The sequence below is a fragment of the Chiloscyllium plagiosum genome, chromosome 40 (assembly GCF_004010195.1).
Source record: "Chiloscyllium plagiosum isolate BGI_BamShark_2017 chromosome 40, ASM401019v2, whole genome shotgun sequence".
NCBI classification, from domain to species: Eukaryota; Metazoa; Chordata; class Chondrichthyes; order Orectolobiformes; family Hemiscylliidae; genus Chiloscyllium; species Chiloscyllium plagiosum.
In genome coordinates this window covers 24,049,084-24,071,221 of record NC_057749.1, presented here as the reverse complement: position 1 = coordinate 24,071,221, position 22,138 = coordinate 24,049,084, and the positions used below count along the sequence as shown (strand labels likewise).

At 45.6% G+C, this 22,138-nt stretch overlaps 1 protein-coding gene across 1 annotated transcript in view; it reads right to left on the bottom strand.

The window, feature by feature from the left end:
• Positions 1-22,138, bottom strand: part of tln2b (talin 2b) — a 297,300-nt gene that overhangs the window by 20,320 nt on the left and 254,842 nt on the right. The window contains exons 41-45 of the mRNA XM_043680129.1: positions 21,968-22,138; positions 9,618-9,764; positions 6,410-6,511; positions 5,150-5,269; positions 977-1,123 (exon numbers count right to left, since the gene is read on the bottom strand). Of these exons, the coding sequence (XP_043536064.1) occupies positions 977-1,123; positions 5,150-5,269; positions 6,410-6,511; positions 9,618-9,764; positions 21,968-22,138 (687 nt within the window). The remainder of the gene's footprint in view (positions 1-976; positions 1,124-5,149; positions 5,270-6,409; positions 6,512-9,617; positions 9,765-21,967) is intronic.

Genomic DNA, 22,138 nt, shown 5'->3' with positions numbered 1-22,138 from the left:
CGTCTCTAAGTCGTCCTGGGAATGTGACATATTGTATCTGTGGAATTCTTTACCACAGAGGGCTCTGGAGACTGGGTGGTATCCAAAGCTGAGGGTGACGGATGTTTAATCAGGAAGGGAATCAAGGGTTTGGGGAAAAGCAGAAAAGTGGAGTTGAGGATTATCAGACCAGCCATGATCTCATTGAATGGTGGAGCAGGCTTGATGGGCCGAATGGCCTACTTTGGCTCCTATGGCTCATAACTTAACAGGTAGGGTGAATGAAGAGGAACTATTTCTGGTGGCTGTGGAGTCCAAATAGTGGGGGAAGGAGAGGGGGAGGGGGAGAGACAGTTTAACAATTAGAGATGGACTTTTCTGCAATTTAACGATACAACACATCTCCACATGAAGGGTAGATGTTTGGAACTCTCTTCCGCAAATACCATTGTTCAGAAGATCCATTGTTGAGTTTAGAATGGTAGATTTGGTGAACCAAAGGTATGGGGTAAAGACAGGTCCATAATGTAAGGTCAGAGATTAAGGGGTGATCTCAATGGATGGTGGAACAGGATTGTGGGCCTAAATCATCTCCTCCGATTCCAATGTTGGTGGCCATCACTGGTTAGTCTGCAGTTCCAATGGGCTCAGGGTTATATGGCATCAGAAGCTAACTGCAATTAGAGCAGCAAGCCTCCTTCAGGGTGGGACAAGGTCTCTCTCTTGGATGGGCCAATGTCTCTGACAAAAATGTCTTCCCAATTTGCATAAAACTGGGGAAAATGAGGCATTGCAGCCCATGTGTTCAAAACGTTTAGCGCTCTTTCTCGGTTTGTTGGAGAAATAGTCTTCTTTCCTGAAAGCTTGGAAGAAGATTTTGTCAGGGGTTTCTTGGGTTAAACCCTTTATATTGGGCAGCTTTCGTTTTTAAAAACGCAGGAGGTGAGCACTGTCACACGAGGGCAAAATGGGAAATAGGAGACTGCTGCTCCCTCACCTTCTCAGTCACAGCACGGGCACACTCGATGAGCTCTCTCTTGGTAAAGCTGTCGGTGGGACTGATCTGCACAGCACCAGCTTTCTGCACCAGGAATATACAGCCGTGACCAAGATCCTGGACTCGGGTCTTAATCTGGAATCCAATCTGCGGAGCAAACAGAGCAGATCGTGACTGAACCCCAAACATTCTCACTCCAGGAAGAGAAAGGAGAGGACAGCAACTGTTAACCTGGGAACTGAAGGAATGAGGCCAGAGACTTGAGTACTGCACAGAAACAGACCCTTCGGTCCATGCCAAACATAATCCCAAACTAAACTGGTCCCACCTGCCTGCTCCCGGCCTGTATCTGCCTAAAATGTTTCCTACTCCTATAATTATCCAAGTGCCTTCAAGGTCAATGCATCTGACTCTTTTGTCTTTATTGATTCATTTTTCTAACAAGCCTGTACAGAGATGTTAGTACACACCTCTGGAGCGGGTGGGACTTGAACCCAGGCCTCCTGCTCCAGGGGTAGGGACACTACCACTGTTCAACAAGAGGCTCCGTGCACCTGGCACTTTGTAAACAGTGTTTCAATATTTGCTAGTAGAGGGCATTAATTGACGTTTCACTTTAAGTACACAAGGAGCGATCTAGTGTGTAGTGGTAGTATCCCTACCTCTGAGCCAGCAGATGGGACTTGAGTTCAAGTCCCATCTGCTTTAGAGGTGTGTGGGAACGTCTCTGAATAGGTTGGATTAGAAAATATCCAGAGGCAGGGTGATATTGTCCCTTCCTCTGAGCCAGGAGACCAGGGTTCATATCCCTGTTTGCAGGGGTGCAGTTGTGGTCATTCTGTGCAGTGTTGGTCTCCTAGTCTGAGGAAGGACATTCTGGTTATTGAGGGAGTCCAGCGAAAGTTCACCAGACTGATTCCTGGGATGGCAGGGCTGACAGATGAGGAAAGACTGGATCGACTGGGCTTATACTCACTGGAATTTAGAAAATTGAGTTGGAGGGGATCTCAGAGAAACATAAAATCCTGATGGGACTGGACAGACAAGATGCAGGAAGAACGCTCCCGATGTTGGGGAAATCCAGAAAGAGGGGGTCACAGTCTAAGAATAAGGGGTGGGCCATTCAGGACTGAGATGAAGAAGAATGTCTTCACTCAGAGAGTTGTGAACCTGTGGAATTCTCTCCCATGGGAAGCTGTTAGGACCAGTTCGTTCGATATGTTCAAGAGGGGGCTGGATGTGGCTCTTGTGGCTAAAGGGATGAAGGGGTATGGAGAGAGTGTGGGAGTGGGACACTGAGATTGCATGATCAGCCAACACCATATTGAATGGTGGTGCAGGCCTGAGGGGCCAAATGGCCTACTGCTGAACCTATTTTCTATGTTTCTGTGCTCAGAAGTGTATCATGGCATATCTAAACAGGTTGACTAAAATATTAAGTTCACAGGCTGAATCAGAGGAGCCAGGTTCACGCCCCACCTATCCCAGAGGCTGTGACATAGCATGTGTGAACAGATTATTAAAATAACTTTCGGCACACAGAGGAGCTCTTGTGATACAGTGGTAGTGTTCATACATCTGAGCCACAAGGTCCAGTTTCAAGTCCCACCTGGCATGAAACTGTCCGAACAGGTTGATTAAACTATTTCTCTTTAAAAAAAGACAATAAATGAAACAGGGTGTAAGTTGAGTTAGGAGGTGTATGCTAGTAGTGCTTTATTCTATAAATAAATATATGACTGAGTTTGGCTTGTCATTCTTCAATAACTGGTGTATTGGACTTGACCAGAACCTCTCCCCCCCTTCCCTCAAAATATTTGAAGAAGGTAGCCTAGACCCTAATGTTTTCTTGTTTATAAGGCAAATGTAATGTCCAGTGTTCCAGATAAAATTCGATCAGTCAAACTACTTGACATTAAGCAAAACACAATTTATTTAAACACTACAGTTAAAATACAGCCAAAGAAAGAGGAATTTAGATTAGCTTAACTCTACTGGAAAACTTAACTGAATAACAGATACAGTTACTGTTACTAATTAGCTGTTCCAATATAGTAACATCCCACAAACACACCCTTTGGGCAAAAAGGCATATTCAGAAAAATAGATTTGCTCACGGGTAACCCAGCAGCAGAGAGAACCCCCCCAGCTTCTGGCTGTAACTGAGAGAGGGAAAAGATAGCTTCAACTTCTTTCAAGCCTACAACAGCAACTGCTTAAAGATAAAGCTATAAACTAAAAAGAAAATAGTAGAAATCCTGGTCTGCGAGAGCTGGCCACATCCAGCCAGGCTGCTTCTATTGTTCCAACTTTTTAAAAAAAAACACCCCAAGGCCCTGTTTACTATAGTGGTTTTGGTAGACTGCTCAGCACTTCTGCAACTGACAACCTCTTTTCCAAAAAAATAGACAAAATAACCTCTTAAAGTCATAGCATCGTCACACTGGGAATCCAGAATACAACATCTCAATTCTCCATTATGTCAGCTGCCACTCTTTTCACCTATTCCCCATTTTATTTCTTTATTTTTCTGATTCTCCTGTATCTCATTCGTACTCACCACCTCATTCCTGTCATACGTATACTTGCTCTTCAAGTTGATTTCTACCTCATTTGTCACAAGCAAGCTGTGGATATGTTTGCCCTGCCTTTCTCTTCTGAAGGAACGTACCTTGGCTGTACCTGAATCATCTCTTCTTTGAAGGATTCTGCTCAACTATTGCTTTCTGACTTATGACAGCCTTTCTGACCCAGCTCAGCTCTCCACCAGTTCTTCATGAAGAGAAATTGAGACCAAGGAGAAAACAAGGCTAAGGGGAGAGTTGATAGAACCTTCCAAAATAATTGCAGGTCAGGATGGAGTGGAAAGGGAGAAACTGTTCTCACTCACAAGAGAATTGAGAACCAGAGCACACAGTGTTTTGCAAAACAAGAAAATGTGACATGAGAAAAAAAAACCTTTTTCATTCAGTGAGGAGTTAGGGTCTGGAATGCACTGTCTGGAAATGTGGTGGAGGAAAGTTTGATTCAGGCATTCCAGAGGGTTATTTAAATAGAGACCAAGTACAAGGTTACAGACACAGAGAAGCTCAGGGAGACAGTGCAGACAAGACGGGCTGAAGGGTCTCCTTTGGCCCTGTAACAATTCTGTGATTGGATTTAGAAACAACACAATGTGGCCATAAAGGCGTTTGAATTAAATACATGAAATCTGACAAGTGCAGAGTTACATGTCAACTTGGCTGGTGACATTTGATACAAGTGATAAGCTGCAAAAGCTGGGTGTACTGGTGCCAGGCTAATGTACTGGTAATCCAGCAATGAGCAATCGGCCCAGTGTCAGTGACAGTGACTGTCGGGTCACCATTACAAACCTGACAATGCCTTGGAGAGAGAGTAAATCTGACCATTTTTGGCTTACACTGCACTCCAGAAATTTTCCAGTAGATTGATGATGGAAAGCAAGCCTTCAAAGAATACAAATAAAACATCCACATTTTAAAATCTTCTATGGGCCAGGTTTTCCAAAGGGATGGCAACCTCACACAGACTGCCCCTTCTGATCCTTCGAGTTTTTTAAAAATGGGAGGGTGCTCCACATTTTTGAGAGGAGATATTGAATCCAGACACCTTGAGAAATGTATACCTCCATTCTGACTATCAGGGGAGGGTGAGCTGAAACACAGAGGGATGTGGCAGCATATTAATCACTGGACTCAACTCGTAATCCAGAGGCCTGGACTAAAGATCTGAAATTGTAGGGTTCAATCCCCTCCCCCCAACTGCAGCTGGGAGAATTAATTACATAAATCTGGAATAGAAAGCTTGTCTCAATAATTTTGTGATCACAAAATCACAACTGTCATAAGACCCATCTGGTTCAAAGTTATCTCTAAACTGACCCTGAAATGGCCTCACAACTCACTCAACTATAATTCAAAATGGCCGCTCACTGACATCTCTCTCAAGGGATAAGTAATAAATGCCTTATCAAAGAAACATACAAACCACACATGCAGAGCTTTTCAACTTCATCTCCCTCCAAAGACAGTACTGGGTCAAAGCAGTGGGAGTACCAGCCTCTCAGGGGCAATTAGAGATGGGCAACACACCTTCGCCTTGCCAACCATGCCCACAGAGCAAGTTAATTCCACTGGTAACAGAATGTCCTACCTCCTCGCTGTCAGCAGTAGCCGTGGCAAGGCGTCCTTGATGGGCCAGGTGGCCATAGTCAGTAGTCACCTGGGAGGCCAGGCCACCCAACTCCTCAGGGCTAGTGACGGATTTCGACATCTGTGGAGATAGCAGGATGGGCGTGGTTAATCAGCAAACCGAGAGGCACCGGAATGTTTAGGAAAAAAGCAGCTCACTCAGGAAGCAAACAGATCCAAAGCAAGGGCCTGGAAACTAGATGTACTTTGGGTCAGTTTTCCCCACATCACAGAGGTGTTGGGATTTTGAAGGAGTGACATTACTGAGAAACATTTAACCCACAGCAATGTGATTGACTCTTAACTGACCGCTGGGCAATTGGGGATGGGTAACAAATGCTGGCTTAGTCAGCAATGTGAATGAATTAAAATAAAAACACAGGTGGTAACGGATTAGATTTCGATTAGCTCCTAGTTGAGGAATTTGATTTTTAAGCTGAAAATGTGTTGCTGGAAAAGCGCAGCAGGTCAGGCAGCATCCAAGGAGCAGGAGAATCGACGTTTCAGGCATAAGCCCTTCTTCAGGAATGAGGAAAGTGTCCTCATTCCTGAAGAAGGGCTTATGCCCGAAACCTCGATTCTCCTGCTCCTTGGATGCTGCATGACCTGCTGCGCTTTTCCAGCAACACATTTTCAGCTCTGATCTCCAACATCTGCAGTCCTCACTTTCTCCTCCAATTTGATTTTTAACTCAGGTTCATATTGCCAATAGGAACAGTTAAAAGAAGTGCAGGTTAGAGTGTACGTGCATGAGACGGGGTCTATACCTGTGTAAGTGTGAACGTAGCATAGTATGTGCGTGTACACGTGAGTGTACAAGGTGTAGTATGCACCTGGGCAGGTGTACACGAGCGTACAAGATGTAGTGTGCACCTGGGCATGTGTGCTTAAGTATGCATATGTGTTTGCACATGTATGTGCATGTGTGTGTACCTGTGTATGTATGTATGTGTGGGTGCCTGTTCGTACACGCGTGTGGGGTCTGGTGTGTGTCTGTGCATGTGTGTGGGGTGTACCTGTGAACATCAGTGCACACCGCGTAGCTGTGTGCTTATACACGTGTGCTTGGCGGGTTTACTGTGCCTGTGCACACGTATGTAGAAGCTGTGGTGTACTCCTTTACGTTTCACGTCCTTGTGTGAGGCTTGGTGTCAGCTGATATTTTTGTGGCAAGAGCATTCAAGTTAACTGACCTCACCACTCAGAGCCAATCCTCACTCACCATCTCCTGAGCAGTGACTGCGATCGCCTTGGAATATTTCACCATCGTGGTTTGGTAGTCCACAAAGTTTCCCTCAGGCTCCGGAGGTGTGCCTTCATCCAGCTGTAAGAGAGGAGACCAAGAGTAGTGAAGATAGGACATGGTCAGCAAGGAATCTTTGATTGTGGTCCTTCAGGTGTTAAGAGAAGCTCAGGCCAGACTTCCTCATTTACTGGGCACCATGTTTGATGCAGTCATTGGGACTGAAGGCAACAGGAACTAGAATTGAACATGACAAATGGTTTATTGGGCTCCTGTCTGAATCCAATTGTCAAGACCCATTAGTGAGACAAAGGGAAATTATTTGGGTCTTAATTGGTGCCACACAACTAACTCAAAGGTGGAGAGTTACATTAAGAATGTGATGGGTACACACACTATTTCCCACCGGCATTACGACATTGTAAACACACTGGATAGGAGGATGGGAACTGTGCAACACGTATACCCAAGGTCACCAACATCAAGGGACACGGTGACCAACATAACCAGATCGACTCGGCCCACTGGTTGGGAATGTTGTTTTCATTTCCTTGTGGGAGGTGGACATCGCTGGCTGGGTCCAGCATTTATTGCCCATCTCTAGTTGCCCCTGAGGTGGCAGGTGTGAGCTGCTTTCTTGAACCGCTGCAGTCCTCCTGCTGTGGGTTAACCCACAATGCTATTAGGTAAGGAATTCCAGGATTCTGACCCAGTGACACTGAAGGAACGGTGATGCATTTCCATGTGGGGATGGTATGGGGCTTGCAGAGGGTGGGGTTCCCATGTATCTGTTGTCCTTGTCCTTCTAGATGGAAGTGGTCATGGGTTTGGAAAGTGCTACCTGAGGATCTTTGGTGAATTGCTGCAGTGCATCTTATAGATAGTACACACTGCTGCTACTGAACATTGGTGGTGGAGGGAGGGGATGCATGTGGAAGTGGTGCCAATCAAGTGGACTGCTTTGACCTAGATGCTGTCAAGTGGGGAGTATTCCATCACACTCCTGACTTGTGCCTAGTAGAAGATGGACAGGCTTTGGAGAAGTCAATGCAGCAATATGACAGTGTGCTGACTTGGCAGCTCATCAGAGCTCTGAACAATGACAGGACCATTACTGGCCGGGAGCTGCATAGCAACACACTCCGCGAACAATAAAACTCTAATCGCAACCTGGATCATGTCGAGTTACAATGAATCATTTCGTCAAAGGACCGGTCAGTGTTTAAGAGTTACTTTCAACCTTGAGCTGAGTTTTAAACCTTTCCTTGCACCAGCGGGTATCTGTATATGAGAATCAGTACAGAAGAGATCACAGAATAATAGTCTGTTCAGATACAACGCAATAGCTCCGCTCCCCTCTGATCCTGCATTATAAGGAAATCGTGTTACAGCAGCACTATTTACATTAATGGGACTGGAATCACGTTATAGCCAATATAGGTAAGGCAAGTTCCCATTCTTCAAATAATGGTCTAAATTCTTCAATTGCGTTATAGCCAATTTGCGTTGAAGAAACGCACGTTATAGCAGAACCGACTGTACAGTACAGAAGATGCCATCGGCTCATGGGGAGTGTAGCGCCTAACCAGTTTAAAGTGGTGTTAGGCATTTGAATATTTTAATGTCTCTGCCTCTCCACAGTCTCTAGCTCCTCATTATTGATCAAACACTGTTCGATCTCTCTCAGGTTCAGTGGGAGTGACCCCATGCGTCACAGGTTTACCCCTTCACTGAATTGACAGCACTAATCTCTCTTTGCAGTTTTCTGCTCCTATCTTCTGTATTTCCTGAGACATCTCACTTGCTCAGATATCACTAAGGCCACATACCCCTGACTCCAAACTGTCTCTGCCCCCACCCTGTGTCCCTGACATTTCCCCCCCCCCCCCACCTAATCTGGGGTGTGATTCATACGACTTCACCCTGCCGCTCTGTTCTCCACTCTCTAGGGACCACATTGCAAGGCCCTAACTAATGCTGTGTCCCATTCCTCTGTCACACCTGTGCCCATGTCGCTGAGTGCTTCCCAGACAAGCCACACCTCAAGTTTAAGATTCTCATCCCTATTTTCAAACCTCTCCAGCACCTCACCCCTCTGTGTAATCATCCTGCGGTCAATACAACTCTCAGCACTTCAACCACTTGATAAATTCAAAGATGTACTTCACTCATGGCAACCTGGTCTTCAGCTGTTCAGGTGTCAGCTCTGGAATCTCCTCCCTAAACAGTTTTTACTTCAGTACACACTCTCCAGCTTTATCTTTTTGACCACCAGTCAAAACATCTCCAAGTATGGTTTGGTGTTGTATTCTGCCTGATAATAGAATCAAGGAAGTCTGCAGTGCAGAAAAAAGGCTCTTTGGCCCATCGAATCCGTGCTGGGCAAAAACAAGCACACACCTTTTCTAATCCCTTGGCAGTGCAGACGTACATCGAAATATTGCACAAATGTTCTGAACGTTTCTGCCTCTGCACTGCCCATCACCTCCCCCCCGCCACCGCTCCTGCCAAAGGCAGTGAGTTCCAGATTCCCGCTAGCCCCTGGGTGAAAACTGTTTCCTCACATCTCCGCTAAACATCATACTCCGTACCTTAAATCATAGAATCTCCACAGAGGCGGAAGCAGGCCATGTGGCCTATTGAGTCCACACCAACTCCCATCCCACCCCCTTCCTGTAACCTTGCATCTCCCATGGCTAACCCACTGAACCTGCACGTCTTTAACACTGTGGGTGGAAACCAGGACAGAATGTGCAAACTCCACACAGACAGTGGCTCGAGGTTGGAATCGAACCCAGGTCCCTGGCGCTGTGAGGCAGCAGTGCTAACCACTGAGCCACCGTGCCTCAGAATATAAGCCTCTGATCATTGATCCCTACACCAAGGGGAAAGGGTTCCTCCTGTTTACCTTATCCATGACCCTCAATTTTTATACATCTCAATCACTTCCCCTCTCTGTCTCCTCTAAAGAAAACAAGGCCAGTCTATCCAATCTCTCTTCATAAATGATACTCTCCAGCCCAGGATACTCTCGTCTGCACACTCACCAGTAAAATAAAGTTGGTGAGAAGCACTGTGAGACAATTTATGACACCAAAGATGCTACATAAACACAACTTGTAGTGAACGGTTGGTAACTGGAAGTTGTCAATAAGAGGAACAATTTGAGCTGAAATTCACAACTTACTCTGTTCATCGCATCAGCGATGGCATCGACCATACCTCCCACCATTCCGATATCGCTGGCGGCTTCGTTCAGAGTCACCATGATATCGTCCACTGCTTCTTTCATGAGCTGAGCTGCCTCTGTAATCGCATCGTGTGTGTGCACAGCCTGGCAAGTCAATGATACACAATAGCGTTACTTCCTGGCTACAACATGAAATGTAACACATTGCATACTTAACTCCAACTTGGAGAAACCTACTGCATGAGGATAAGACTCACTTGAGGTCTTGTGATGTTATAGGAGAAGGACAACCAGTGATCCCTAGTCTGTCCAAGTAGCCTGGTTCTTTATCATCCAGACTCAATCTCTGAGCAATGCTTAAAGAATTAGCAATGTACGTTTGCATTTAATGCAGGCAGATCTCCCCAGTGTTGAAAATGTCTAGTCAGTCATTCATATGTTTCAGACAAAATTTTCAGTATTCAAATTTAAGTGTCAAAGTAGACAACTGAGAAGCTGCTAAGCAGCTCTGAAGTAAATGTAATTCAAACGAACGTGGAGTTAATTACAGTTAAATGTCACTTATCTTCCTAGTCCAGTGTCGATAGTGAAAAACCATGAGCTATCTCTCAGCTTGAAATACAGACAAGCAGTCTGCAGGAATTGTCTTGAAATCCCATTAGCAATAAAAGTATTATTTACATCTATTACAGGGCCAAAAGGTTGTGTTGAAGATAACATTCTTTGTTGGTGTTTCTGTTTGAACTATCGCAAGGCATGCCACTCTGCCAGCAAGACAATGATCAGTATGGAGTACAGTGCAAAATGCATGTTGCCAAACAAGGTGCCACCTCAGGTACAAGCACTTAGGGACAGAATCTTATGAACAAGGTAGAAGCAAAGAAGAAAGTTAAAAGTTTAATATTGCAGCAATTATGTAGGAACAAATTACTGCAGATGCTGGATTCTGCACAGAAAACAACCAATGCTGAAGATCAAGGTGGGTCAGGCAGCATCTGTGGAGAGAGAGCAAGCTAACGTTTCCAGTCTAGATGACTCTTCGTGTTGGGGGTTGCAGGGGGTAGTGGATGTAGAGTGCTGGTGGAGAAAAGATGTCAGTAGTTTACATTAAGTGATTGGAACTTGAGAATGGTGTGCCTCCTGCCAGACTTGAAAGGACAGTAAATGGGATGGGGGAAAAGGAGGACATGATAACAAACTCAAAGCAAGGAAAGAAATGGTTCACAATTTGAAGGTGTGGAACACAATATTATGCCCAGAAGGCCGTAAAGTGCCCAGTCTGAAGTTCCTCCAGTTTGTGCTGGGATTCACAGAAGCACTGCAGTATGCTGAGGACAGAGCATGTGAGCAGGACGTTGTGTTAAAGTGACCGGCTGCGGAAGATCAGGCTCATGGTTGCACATGGACTGGAAGTAGTCTGCATAGTAGTCACCCAGTCTGCATTTGGTTTCTCCAATGCAGACCACATTGGGTGTAGTGAATACAATACACAAGATTGGAGGAGATACAGGGGAAATCCTGCCTCACCAAACACATCTTCCTCTCATTCCCCCCATCAGCATTTCAGAGGGATCATTCCCCCCAGGAAACCCTAGTCCATTCCACAACCACCAAGACCACCTCTCCTCTCCACGGCACCTTCCCATGTAACCGCAGAAGATGCAACACCTGCCCCTTCAACACTTCTGTCCATTCTGACAGATCTCGTCATCACACTCTCAAAGAGCCTCTAGTCATTGCCAAGGTCTGTGTTGTGAACACATCCCAGTCCATCATAGAAGCCAACCTTCCATCCATTGACTCCATCTACACTTCCTGTTGCTTCAGGAAGGCAGCCAACATAATCAAAGACCCCTTCCACCCTCTTCAATCAGGTAGAATATAGAAAAGCTCAAACACACATTCAAATAGGTTCAAGAACAGCTTCTTCCCCGCTGTTATCTGAATGGACTTCTGAAATTGTAAACTTAATGTTGATCTCGCTCTCTGTGCATCTTCTCTGCAGCCCTAACATTGTATTCCTCGCTCTGTTCTATTACCCTGATGCACTTTGTATGGTATGATCAGCGTGTACTGCATGCAAAACAAAACTTTTCACTGTACGTAGGTACATGTGACATAACAAATCAAATCAAAGTGGGGTGACTGGAATTGGACAGCTCAGTTCAAACTCCAGCACAAGCTGAAGGTTAGCTCTGACATCGTGACGCTCTGTGAAATTCACTACTTGATCAGCACTGGAATGTGAAACATAATGAAAATTCCAATATGTTTATTGCCCTGGTAGAATTTCAATTATCATTGAAGCTGGAGTTAGACTGGTACAATCAGAACTCAGTGTGAACTAGTCTCACACAAAGTCACGTCACATGAATGCAAGAGCAAATCAGCTTCCTACACTGATCCCAACAAACACAATCCAGATCACAAATCACAGACTGGATCCATTCCAGCAGGTCAGAGAGATTCAGGATTATCCGACTGACTTGATCGAAACATTCTGGGTTCATCAACACAATGGGCAGCGTAACGCATCAGAGAGCAGGGTTATCGAACGATTGGAAAGCTGGGACAGGAGAGGTTTCTGATGTCTTCAGCACAAGACAGGTTAGGGGCTGGGTTCACTCCCAACAGAGTGGCCAACCCTCATCAACTGGGAAAAGGCAAAGGGTCTGATCAAGGTTGAGGCAGGCTGCCGGAAAAGTGGAAATGGCTACCACTTGATTATAGACTCATTGGGTATTTACAGACAAGAGGGAGGCCATTCGATCCATCACGTCAGTGCCGGTCAACAAAGATCTGATTACACTAATCCCATTTTAGACTCTTCGCCCATACTCCTTGCAGGCTACAGCAATGCAAATCAACATCCAACTACTGCTTAAATGTTATAAGAATTTCTGACTCAACCACTTTTTCAGGTAGTGAGTTCAGCAGTCCCATCACCCTCAGTGAAAAACATTCTCGTCAACTCTCCTTTTAGCCTCTGACCTTAAATTTATCCCCCATGATTATTGATCCCTCTATACTAATTAATTAAACACCTTCCTATCCACCCAATCTATGCCCTCATTATCTTATATTAGCAAGCCCCTCTTCAACCTTCACATCTGTAACTCCAAACCTACAGCCATGTGATTGACTCTTAACTGCCCTACCACTCACCTCACCTCTGTCTGAGGCCCCAAACACTCCTTCCAGGTAAGTCAGTGGTTCACCTGCCTCTCTTACAACCTAGTTTACTACATCATGGAAGCCAACCTTCTATCCATTGACGCCATCTACACTTCCTGTTGCTTCAGGAAGGCAGCCAACATCATCAAAGACCCCTTTCACCCCAGTTATAATCCCTTCCACCCTCTTCCATCAGGTAGAATATAGAAACGCTCAAACACACATTCAAATAGGTTCTCAGCTGTTATCTGAATGGACTTCTGAAATTGTAAACTTAATGTTGACCTCGCTCTCTGTGCATCTTCTCTGCAGCCCTAACATTGTATTCCTCGCTCTGTTCTCCTGATGTGGTCTTCTCTACATCAGGGAGACCAAACATAAACTTAGGGAGCAGTTCACTGAGCATCTTAGCCAGGCCTGCAGTGGCCGATCGGACCTCTCAGTCACCGTCCATTTTAATTCCCCTTCCCACTCCCTTTCCGACATGACTCTCCTTGGCCTTCTCCATTGCCAAAACAAACCACAGCTTCAATTGGAGGAACACCACCCAATCTTCCACCTGGGCACCCTACAGCCCAGAGGATTCAACATTGAGTTCTCCAGTTTCAAATAACCACCCTCCCCATTCCCCAACTCCCTTCTGAGCCCCTTCCCCTCCATTCCACCCCTCTCAGCCACCAGCCGGATTTATTTCTCCTCTTGACCAACCAGGTTGTATCCTCTGCCTGCCTTCACCCATCCCCACTTCACCACCCTGTCCCCGCCTCCCCCTTTATCTGCAGCTCCTCCCATACCCACACCCAGTCCGGAAGAAGGGTTACACCCAAAACGTTGACTTCTCCACCTCTTGATGCTGCCTGGCTTGCTGTGTTCTTCCAGCCTCCTGCCTGTCTACTCTGGGCAATTAGGAACAGCCAATAAATGCTGGCCTCGCCCAATGAACAAAAAGAAAAGGAAAACAGCTTCAATCTGTCCAATTTTTCCTCACAATTCATGCCCTGCAGGCCAGGCACCATCCTGGTTGGAAATGTAACCACTGGGACCACAATCGAGCGATGACCGTCACAGGCTGTGTGGCTTTCGCTCAGTCCTTCTCTCTCCCTCCGCTTTCACATTACCACACTCAACATCGCGAATAGCAGTGAAGAAGGTCACAAGGTGGGGACTGGAGCAAGTAAATTCACAATCAGACAAACCGCGAACATAATCCTGTTCACAGTTTTAGTCACCTGTTGGATTCATTTAATTATTTGTCTTTAGTTTCCTGGCAGGTTCCTACCCCCTTGTCCTCAGTGATGGGCGTTCAATCGTTGAACACAATGACATCTAAATCTCATTTCTCCTGCAAAATTAGGACCATTGAGACTTCAGCAGATTGATGCATTATCTCAGTCAATGAACGGAGGGCTACACTGACACATGGTCACTGGGCAATCGCTGACAAGATGGGCTAATTCAGATCCCTGGGGACAGACTGTGGAACTTACTGACATAGAGCCATTGTTGCCATCGTCCCAGTTGGGCGGCTCGCCCATTACAGAGAGAGGAATTTAACTTCAGGGTCACTGGCGAGCTTGAGATTCCCATTGAGTCAAGTTGGGCTCTTTGATACCACAGTTGGTCAAATGTTGCTTTGATGTTGAGGGTATTTACTCTCACCTCACCCAGAAATCAATTCCTTTTGTCCACGTTTGGACCAATGAGGTAATGAGGTTTGGAGCAGAGTTGGACCAGTGGAAGCCAATCTGAGCAGCTTATTGCTACACTCAATGTACCTCCATTGCGTTGTTGATGACCCCTTTCCTTCACTTGGCTGATGATCGAGAGAAGGCTGCTGGGATGGTAACTGGCTTAACTGAAGGTTTCTCACACTGAGCAACCTTTTCAACTCCCCGCTTCCACAACACCACCCCTCCCCAAACCCCGCCACCATCACTTTCTCCAAAGACGTGGCATCACTGTGAACAGGTCCAAGTTATGCCAAACTCTTAGAGTCATAGAGATGTACAGAATGGAAACAGACCCTTCGGTCCAACCCGTCCATGCCGACCAGATATCCCAATCCAATCTAGTCCCACCTGCCAGCACCTAGCCTATATCCCTCCAAACCCTTCCTATTCATATATCTATCCAAAAGCCTCTTAAATATTGCAATTCTACCAGTCTCCACCACTTCCTCTGGCATCTCATTCCATACACGTACCACCCTCTATGTGAAAAAGTTGCCCCTTAGGTCTCTTTTATATCTTTCCCCTCTCACCCAAAACCTATGCCCTCTAGTTGTGGGCTCTCCTACGCCAGGGAAAAGACTTTGCCTATTTACCCTATCCATGCCCCTCCTAATTTTGTAAACCTCTATAAGGTTACCCCTCAGCCTCCTCTTGGTGGGACACGTTTTGTTCCTGCTGTACCCGGCTTCACTTCGTCACCTCTTTTCACGCTTTGTTGCCATTTTCTGCTCTTGTCCTGAACCGGAGTATCTCAACGCCTTTGCTCCCAGTTTCCACTCTGGTCTCACTTTGGCACAGTTTTGGTGAGGCCACATCTGGAATACCGTGTGCAGCTTTCGTCTCCACGTCAAAGAAAGGGATGACTTGCACCAGACGCAGTAGAGCAAAGCAAAGCTTCACTAAATTAATCCCTGGGTTGAGGGGTTTGTCCTATGGAGAGAGACCGAGCGAATTGGCCTGCATTCCTGCAATGTAGAAGAATGAGCGGCGCTCTCGCTGAAACCCGGTTCTGATGGTGTTTTCACAAGACGCATACTGCGAGAGCATTTCTGCTGGTTAAGGAATCGAAAACACAGAAGCTTAGTCTGAGGATAAAGGGCTGATCATTTAGGATGTAGACAAACAGAATTGTCAAAGGGTTATGAATCATTGCGATTCCCCGCCCCATAGAGTTTTAGATGCACCATCATTGAATCCATTCAGCCGGGGACAGGCAGATACTCAGTCTCTCAGAGGACATGGGGAGCTGGTGAGGAACTGAGTTTAAAGCCCAAGATCAGACACGATCCTATGGAATGGTCAAGCTTGAGGGGCCAAACGGTCTCCTCAGCTCCTATGTCTTGCATTGATATGGCCCACTTCACTGTCTCCCCATCTCTGTCTTCACTTCCATGGACACACCAGTATTTACTGCAAGCCTCCCACGCCGATCTTGACTTCAGTTCCTCACACCCTAGTACTATAAGGATTCTATTCCAATCTGTACTGATTGGAACAATGTCAGCCAATTGGGTCTCCCAGAATATAAATTCCCTGAATGGACCAGATTAACAGCCCCTATCAGGGAGCCCTGGCTGACAGATATGAACAGGAGTATCAGAGGTTCTGCTTATTCTAAGAACTGGCTCTGAGCTAGCCAGGTCAGAGTCAAATACTATACACGTGTAAATAAAGACTGACTTGGTGGCGGGATACCGGTCTCTGTGGAGTTATTTCTCTGTCTCTGTCACATCGGTTCAGATGATATAGCTTTCCACATTAGTGCAGCTGATATAGCTTGAAGTTATTCATGACTTACAATGCAGTCTGCTCTCCATTGGAGAGTCCAATCACAGATTGAAATGATTGGTTTGTAGAACACCATTGTTCAGTCAATAAGTATGATCCCGAGCTTCCAGTCGCCTGACATCTTAATTTCCTATCTGACTCTCACACTGACCTCTCTGTCCTTGGCCTCCTCGAGTAACCTTGAGAAACAGAAACTCATGTTTTCACCAGGCTCTTAACAGCTTTCTGTCCTCAATATGGCGGCTAACAATTTCGGACTGCAATCTCTATGGCCTGTTTGTTTCCTTTCTCTTTGCATTTTTTACACTCGTGCATCCCTTACCTTCATCTTCATTTTTCATTCTGCCATTCACATCTTCCCTTTTTTCTTACTTATCTCATGATCACTCTCTTTTTGCACCATCAACCCTCAGCCTCTGGTGCACCGAGCCGCTCTTTGTAATGATAGGGAACAATCAGCCATGCTATGCATTCTGGGTACAGACAGTCACCATTGGAACCATGATCAGTAAATTAAGTTTATCTGAAAGGAGTGACAGCAGGGAAATAGGAACAGGTATAGATCATTGAACCTGTGCCATGGCTCAAGTGGGGAAGGTTGACTGCGTTTTAACTTAAGATAAATACCTTGGCTCCATAAGTCTTGCCTTAAAGCATTTCAGGTTCTGAAAGGCACTATAGGAATGCAAAATTTTCAATGCAGTCACAGATACAGCAAAAACATCCTGCAGTTCATTGAGATGCTCAGACTGTGTTAGCTGCTTCTGAAAGTGAAGAAAATACATTTGCAATGAATTTGAAAAATAACAGAAGCCTGTTTGGAGGCCATGTCAACATCTGGACATAAAAGCACATGTAAATTTCTGCTGACCTCTTGCACATATTGTCAGAGGCCACTGAGTATCAGTCAGGAAATACAGAGCTTCAGGCACCCTGGTATCATGAACCGTTTTAATCTTTTTCTGTTTGTGTGCATCCACTGTCGAATTGGCCATAATTAAAGACAGGAAGGATCAAAAACACTCCTCATGAGATGCTGGGTCATAACTGACTGTGGTTAACGTAAATTACCTGTCCTTATTGCAATATCCACAATAAGGGACCCCTCAAAATTAATGCTGAAATAATGATACACAGCACACCCCTAGCAAACAGAAAGCAGGAACAGTCACAGGGGTTTAAGCTCATAAATGATGCAATAAAGCTGTGCTCTGTGAAGAACAAAGCATCCACCAACAATAAGGATCAAACACCCACGAGGCACGTCCATCTACCAGAACCCCCAACCCCACACTTCCTGCCCACTCCACCATTGCCCAGCTGTCAACCCTTCCACTCCCCCTCAACAGACCTGATCCTGTCTTCTCACTCCACTATCCACGTGCTCTGCTTCTCGTCTCATTACAAGCAACTGCAATGTGAAATAAGTTACAGCCAGATCATAATTAGCCTGAGGCCCGGAAGCACAAATGACTTTCAATCAGTGCTGAGAACACATTTGGACCCAGCCAAGCAGATGGACGCAGAGATAAGGGAAGCGCTGTAATCACAGCTTGGATATGCACATCAGGATATTAAAGCCATTAAACAATCAGCAACTTTGCAGGTTTTAATCGTTTCTTGGCCCTTGCTCACCTCGACTGCAAACCTATAAAGTACTCCATTAGCAGGACACACAACAGCCCATTGAACGAGGACTTTTACCATTTCTGTACAAAACCATTCACAGGCAAGCTCAACTTCCAGTTTTCTGATATGCAAGTTCAGAACACAGGAGACTGGAAATCTATAAAGGCTGACGGAAAAAAACAAGAGTACGCCACTCGGCCCATCTAGCTTCAATAGGAATTGGTTTTCTGGTGCCTACCACTCTCCAATTCATGTCTTTGACAGTACCACACCATGAGTTTAAACATGTTCCAATATTTATAAACCTGCATCCTGGTAAATAGAAAATGAATCTTCACTGTATTATTACTGCAGTGTGACCATCGAAATATCCCCACTAATGAGACTGCAAATAGAGTCTTAGGCATAGAGATGTTCAGCACGGAAACAGACCTTTGGTTCAGGTCATCCATGCCGACCAGATATCTTAAATTAATTTAGTCCCATTTGCCAGCATTTGGCCCATATTCCTCCAAACCCTTCCTATTCTAGATGCCTTTTAAATGCCGTATTTATACCACCTTCCACTACTTCCTCCGGCAGCTCTTTCCATATAAGCAACACTCTGCATGAAACCGCTACCCCTTAGGTCCCTTCAAAATCCTTCCCCTCTCAACTTAAACCTATTTCCTCGAGTTTTGCACTCCCCTACCCTGGAGAAAAAGGCTTTACCTATTTATCCTATCCATGCCCATCATGATTTTACAAACCTCAATAAAGTCACCCGTCAGCCTCCGATGCTACAGGGAATTAAGCGGGTTCTGTTTGAAAAGTCACTGTTCATCAATGAATAAATTAACTGAAACCAAGGTATGCATGTTCAAGTGTTGTAACAAAGTCTTTCACCAATGTTCAGTTGAGCTGTTGCACTGATGAACTTTTCAGGGGCAGTCATACTGAGAGGAATGTGGGAACTGGTAAACTTTCAGAGTCTACATCAGCACGCAATATTCACAGTCAGTGTCATGCCCATGAATGTGAAGCGAGTATTCCCACAGACACCTGACAACAGAAACACAGCAGGAAGAGGCTGGGGCAAGACACGGTTTCCGAGGCAAGCTTAAAATGACAAAAACTAAATTTGCACACCAATGAGGAACAACTGAACACTCATGAAAGAGAATCAAAAACTAGTTGCGCACAGCATGAGTAAAATCAAACAATGAGACAGCCCAGGAGTCAAACGTGATCACACAGCCGGTCAGTTGGTGGGATTTTGCTTATTGCTTTAGTGAGGAGGGGCTGCTGTTTGTCTGATCAACTGACTGTTGAGGGTTATTTTGCCAAAATGCTAAAACTGCACTGGGAAAACCAAGAAGAAAGGCCCTCAAGAAATTCTGCAGTCATACATAGACCTCACTCGATGGAGAACAGGCCAGAGACTCAAGATACTGTCCCCTGCTGATGGGGCACTGTTATTACTCCATAGTTCAAATGGGCTGGTGACGGACACACTCTCCAACAAGGCAAAGGTCTCCTGCCTTGGATTCTGCTCCCAAATGGGATGTTGGTTGTGCAGCAGTAAACCAGGGCCTTACACATGATAAGGGTCTTTGGGTCTTTGTCTGCTGCTTGTGTCTGTCCAACAATAGGCCACTACCGCCCAGTGAGGTGGCTCACAGACTGTGTGAAACCAGAGGAAGAAGTGTGGCTTATTATTAAACTCACTAGCAAACGTTGCAGGATGGATGTCTGTAACCAGAGTGTACAAATCTCCAGGGAAGCAAATACATTGCAGGGAGCAGGGGGCAATGCATTGATCAGAACAATTTCTCAATGGACACACTTGCCATTGAATTTATAAGGTCTACATGTCACTTGCAAACTGTGTCCGACTTCAGTGAAGTTGGAGAGTCAAACCGACATGTGACAGAAACAAATGTCAGCCAGTAGCTGGTTGTAAAGACCATTCCAATGCAATTTCAAATTAAGTGGGTGCTTTAGCAGAAAGTTAAACACCAACAACTCTAATATCACTCCAAACTGAATCACAGTTAAAAACAGTAGTTTATGCTTAAGCATCCAACAACAGGCCAACATTTCTGGCTTAATTTAAAATGTAGCAATGGATAATTACGCCCACAGTGCAGACTTCCTCAAATACCTGCACTCAGAAGGAGTACAGGTTCCTTGCTTTATTACATGGTTAAAGCATCTGCAACACTAGCACACAATTTACTGGCTACCATTTAAGAAGCAAAGTCAACCCTCGATTTCTCATGGTGTGATTCCCCTCCCTCACCTCCCCCGACCCCCACCAATCGTCCTTTGCCCTTCCTTCCGTGTTAGCTACCCTCTCTCATGGACAGCTACACCCACCTTGCTTCATCCCACTCTCTCTCCACCCTTGACCGTTATCAGTGCACGGGAGCAGGCCGATGTCCGAATTGGCCTCCCCTCATCCCTCAGGACTCAGCTCCACCTAGCACCTCCCTCAGTGATGATAAGGAACAGGGTAACAGACCTCTGCCCATGCCCCGCTGCTCACTGTGTTCGAGTCATAGAGATGTACAGCATGGAAACCGACCCTTCGGTCCAACTTGTCTGTGCAGAGCAGATATCCCAACCCAATCTAGTTCCACCTGCCAGCACCTGGCCTATATCCCTCCAAACTCTTCCTATTCATATACCCATCCAGACGTCTTTTAAATGTTGCCATTGTACTAGCCTCCACCACTTCCTCTGGCAGCTCATTCCATACACGTACCACCCTCTGCGTGAAAACGTTGCCCCTTAGGTCTCTTTTATATCTTTCTCCTCGATGGAGAACAGGCCCTCTAGTTCTGGACTCCCCGAATCCAGGGAAAAGACTTTACCTACTTATCCTAACCATGCCCCTCATGATTTTATAAACCTCTATAAGGTCACCCCTCAGCCTCCAATGCTCCAGGGAAACAGCCCCAGCCTGTTCAACCTCACCCTACAGCTCAAATCCTCCAACCCTGGCAACAGCTTTGTAAATCTTTTCTGAACCCTTTCAAGTTTCACAACATCTTTCCGATAGGAAGGAGACCAGAATTGCATGCAATATTCCAACAGTGGCCTAACCAATGTCCTGTACAGCCGCAACATGTCCTCCCAATTCCTGTACTCAATACTCTGACCAATAAAGGAAAGCATATCAAATGCCTTCTTCACTATTCTATCTACCTACGACTCCACTTTCAGGTCAAAGCTGGCAGGAAGGATTGCTGGAGGTTCTGTCACATGATTCCAACATCATTCTGCCATTGATCACCCCTAGTACCCCACAGTGCCCCGACAGCTAAACCAACAGATCTTTATTACCCAGATTCTTTTTATTTTTCGTTTTCTGGTGGCATTATTGGCAAGGCCAGAGTTGATTGTCTGTCCCTAATTGCCCCTGGTCTTTTTAGCCCACTTCGGAGAGCAGTTAAGAGTCAACCACATTCTGGAGTCACATGTAGACCAAACCAGGTCAGGATGGTCTAAAGGGCATTAGTGAACCGGGTTGGGGTTTATGAAAATCAATGATAGCTTCTTGGCCATTATCACTGAAATGGTTTCAATTCCAGATTTATTAATTGAATTTAAATTCCATGACGGTTCCCTGAACTATTAGTTGCAGTACAAGTCCATTGGCATTGCCATTATTCCACCATCTTCCACTTCGGAGAAATAGGATCACCTCAAGATCCTCTCTCGCTGATCATTGTGTAATGGATATAGAAATTTATGAACATCTTGTTTAATTTCTCAATGACCGCCCTTTCAGTTATTGGTTCTCTCAGCGTCCTAGAGGTTAACCACTGACCCAGGGAGGCTCTAGGTCAAACCTGGAGAGTTGATAACTCTGGTTACACCTCATCAATAACCACACTGACTGTCAAAAACAAGAACTACCTCACCGAAGCAAAAAGAAACAACCTGCAAAAATAAGCTAGCATCTGCATTAAATGAAAATGAGCGAGGTTTCCCCAAGTTGATGCTGGGAAACAGCTGACTGTCCTCTGTGTCTCTGCCTACCTTGGGGTTACCACCACCTTCTTTAGCAGCGTAGAGCATTTGCAACGCAGACTCTGCCAGGGTCTTGGTTTGGTCCAACACGGTCATCTGCTGCTGGTGGTCAAGAATCTTTGATGCCACACCAATAGAGGCCAGGGTCAACGGTTCGAAGTAACTGGCCAGCTGAGTGAC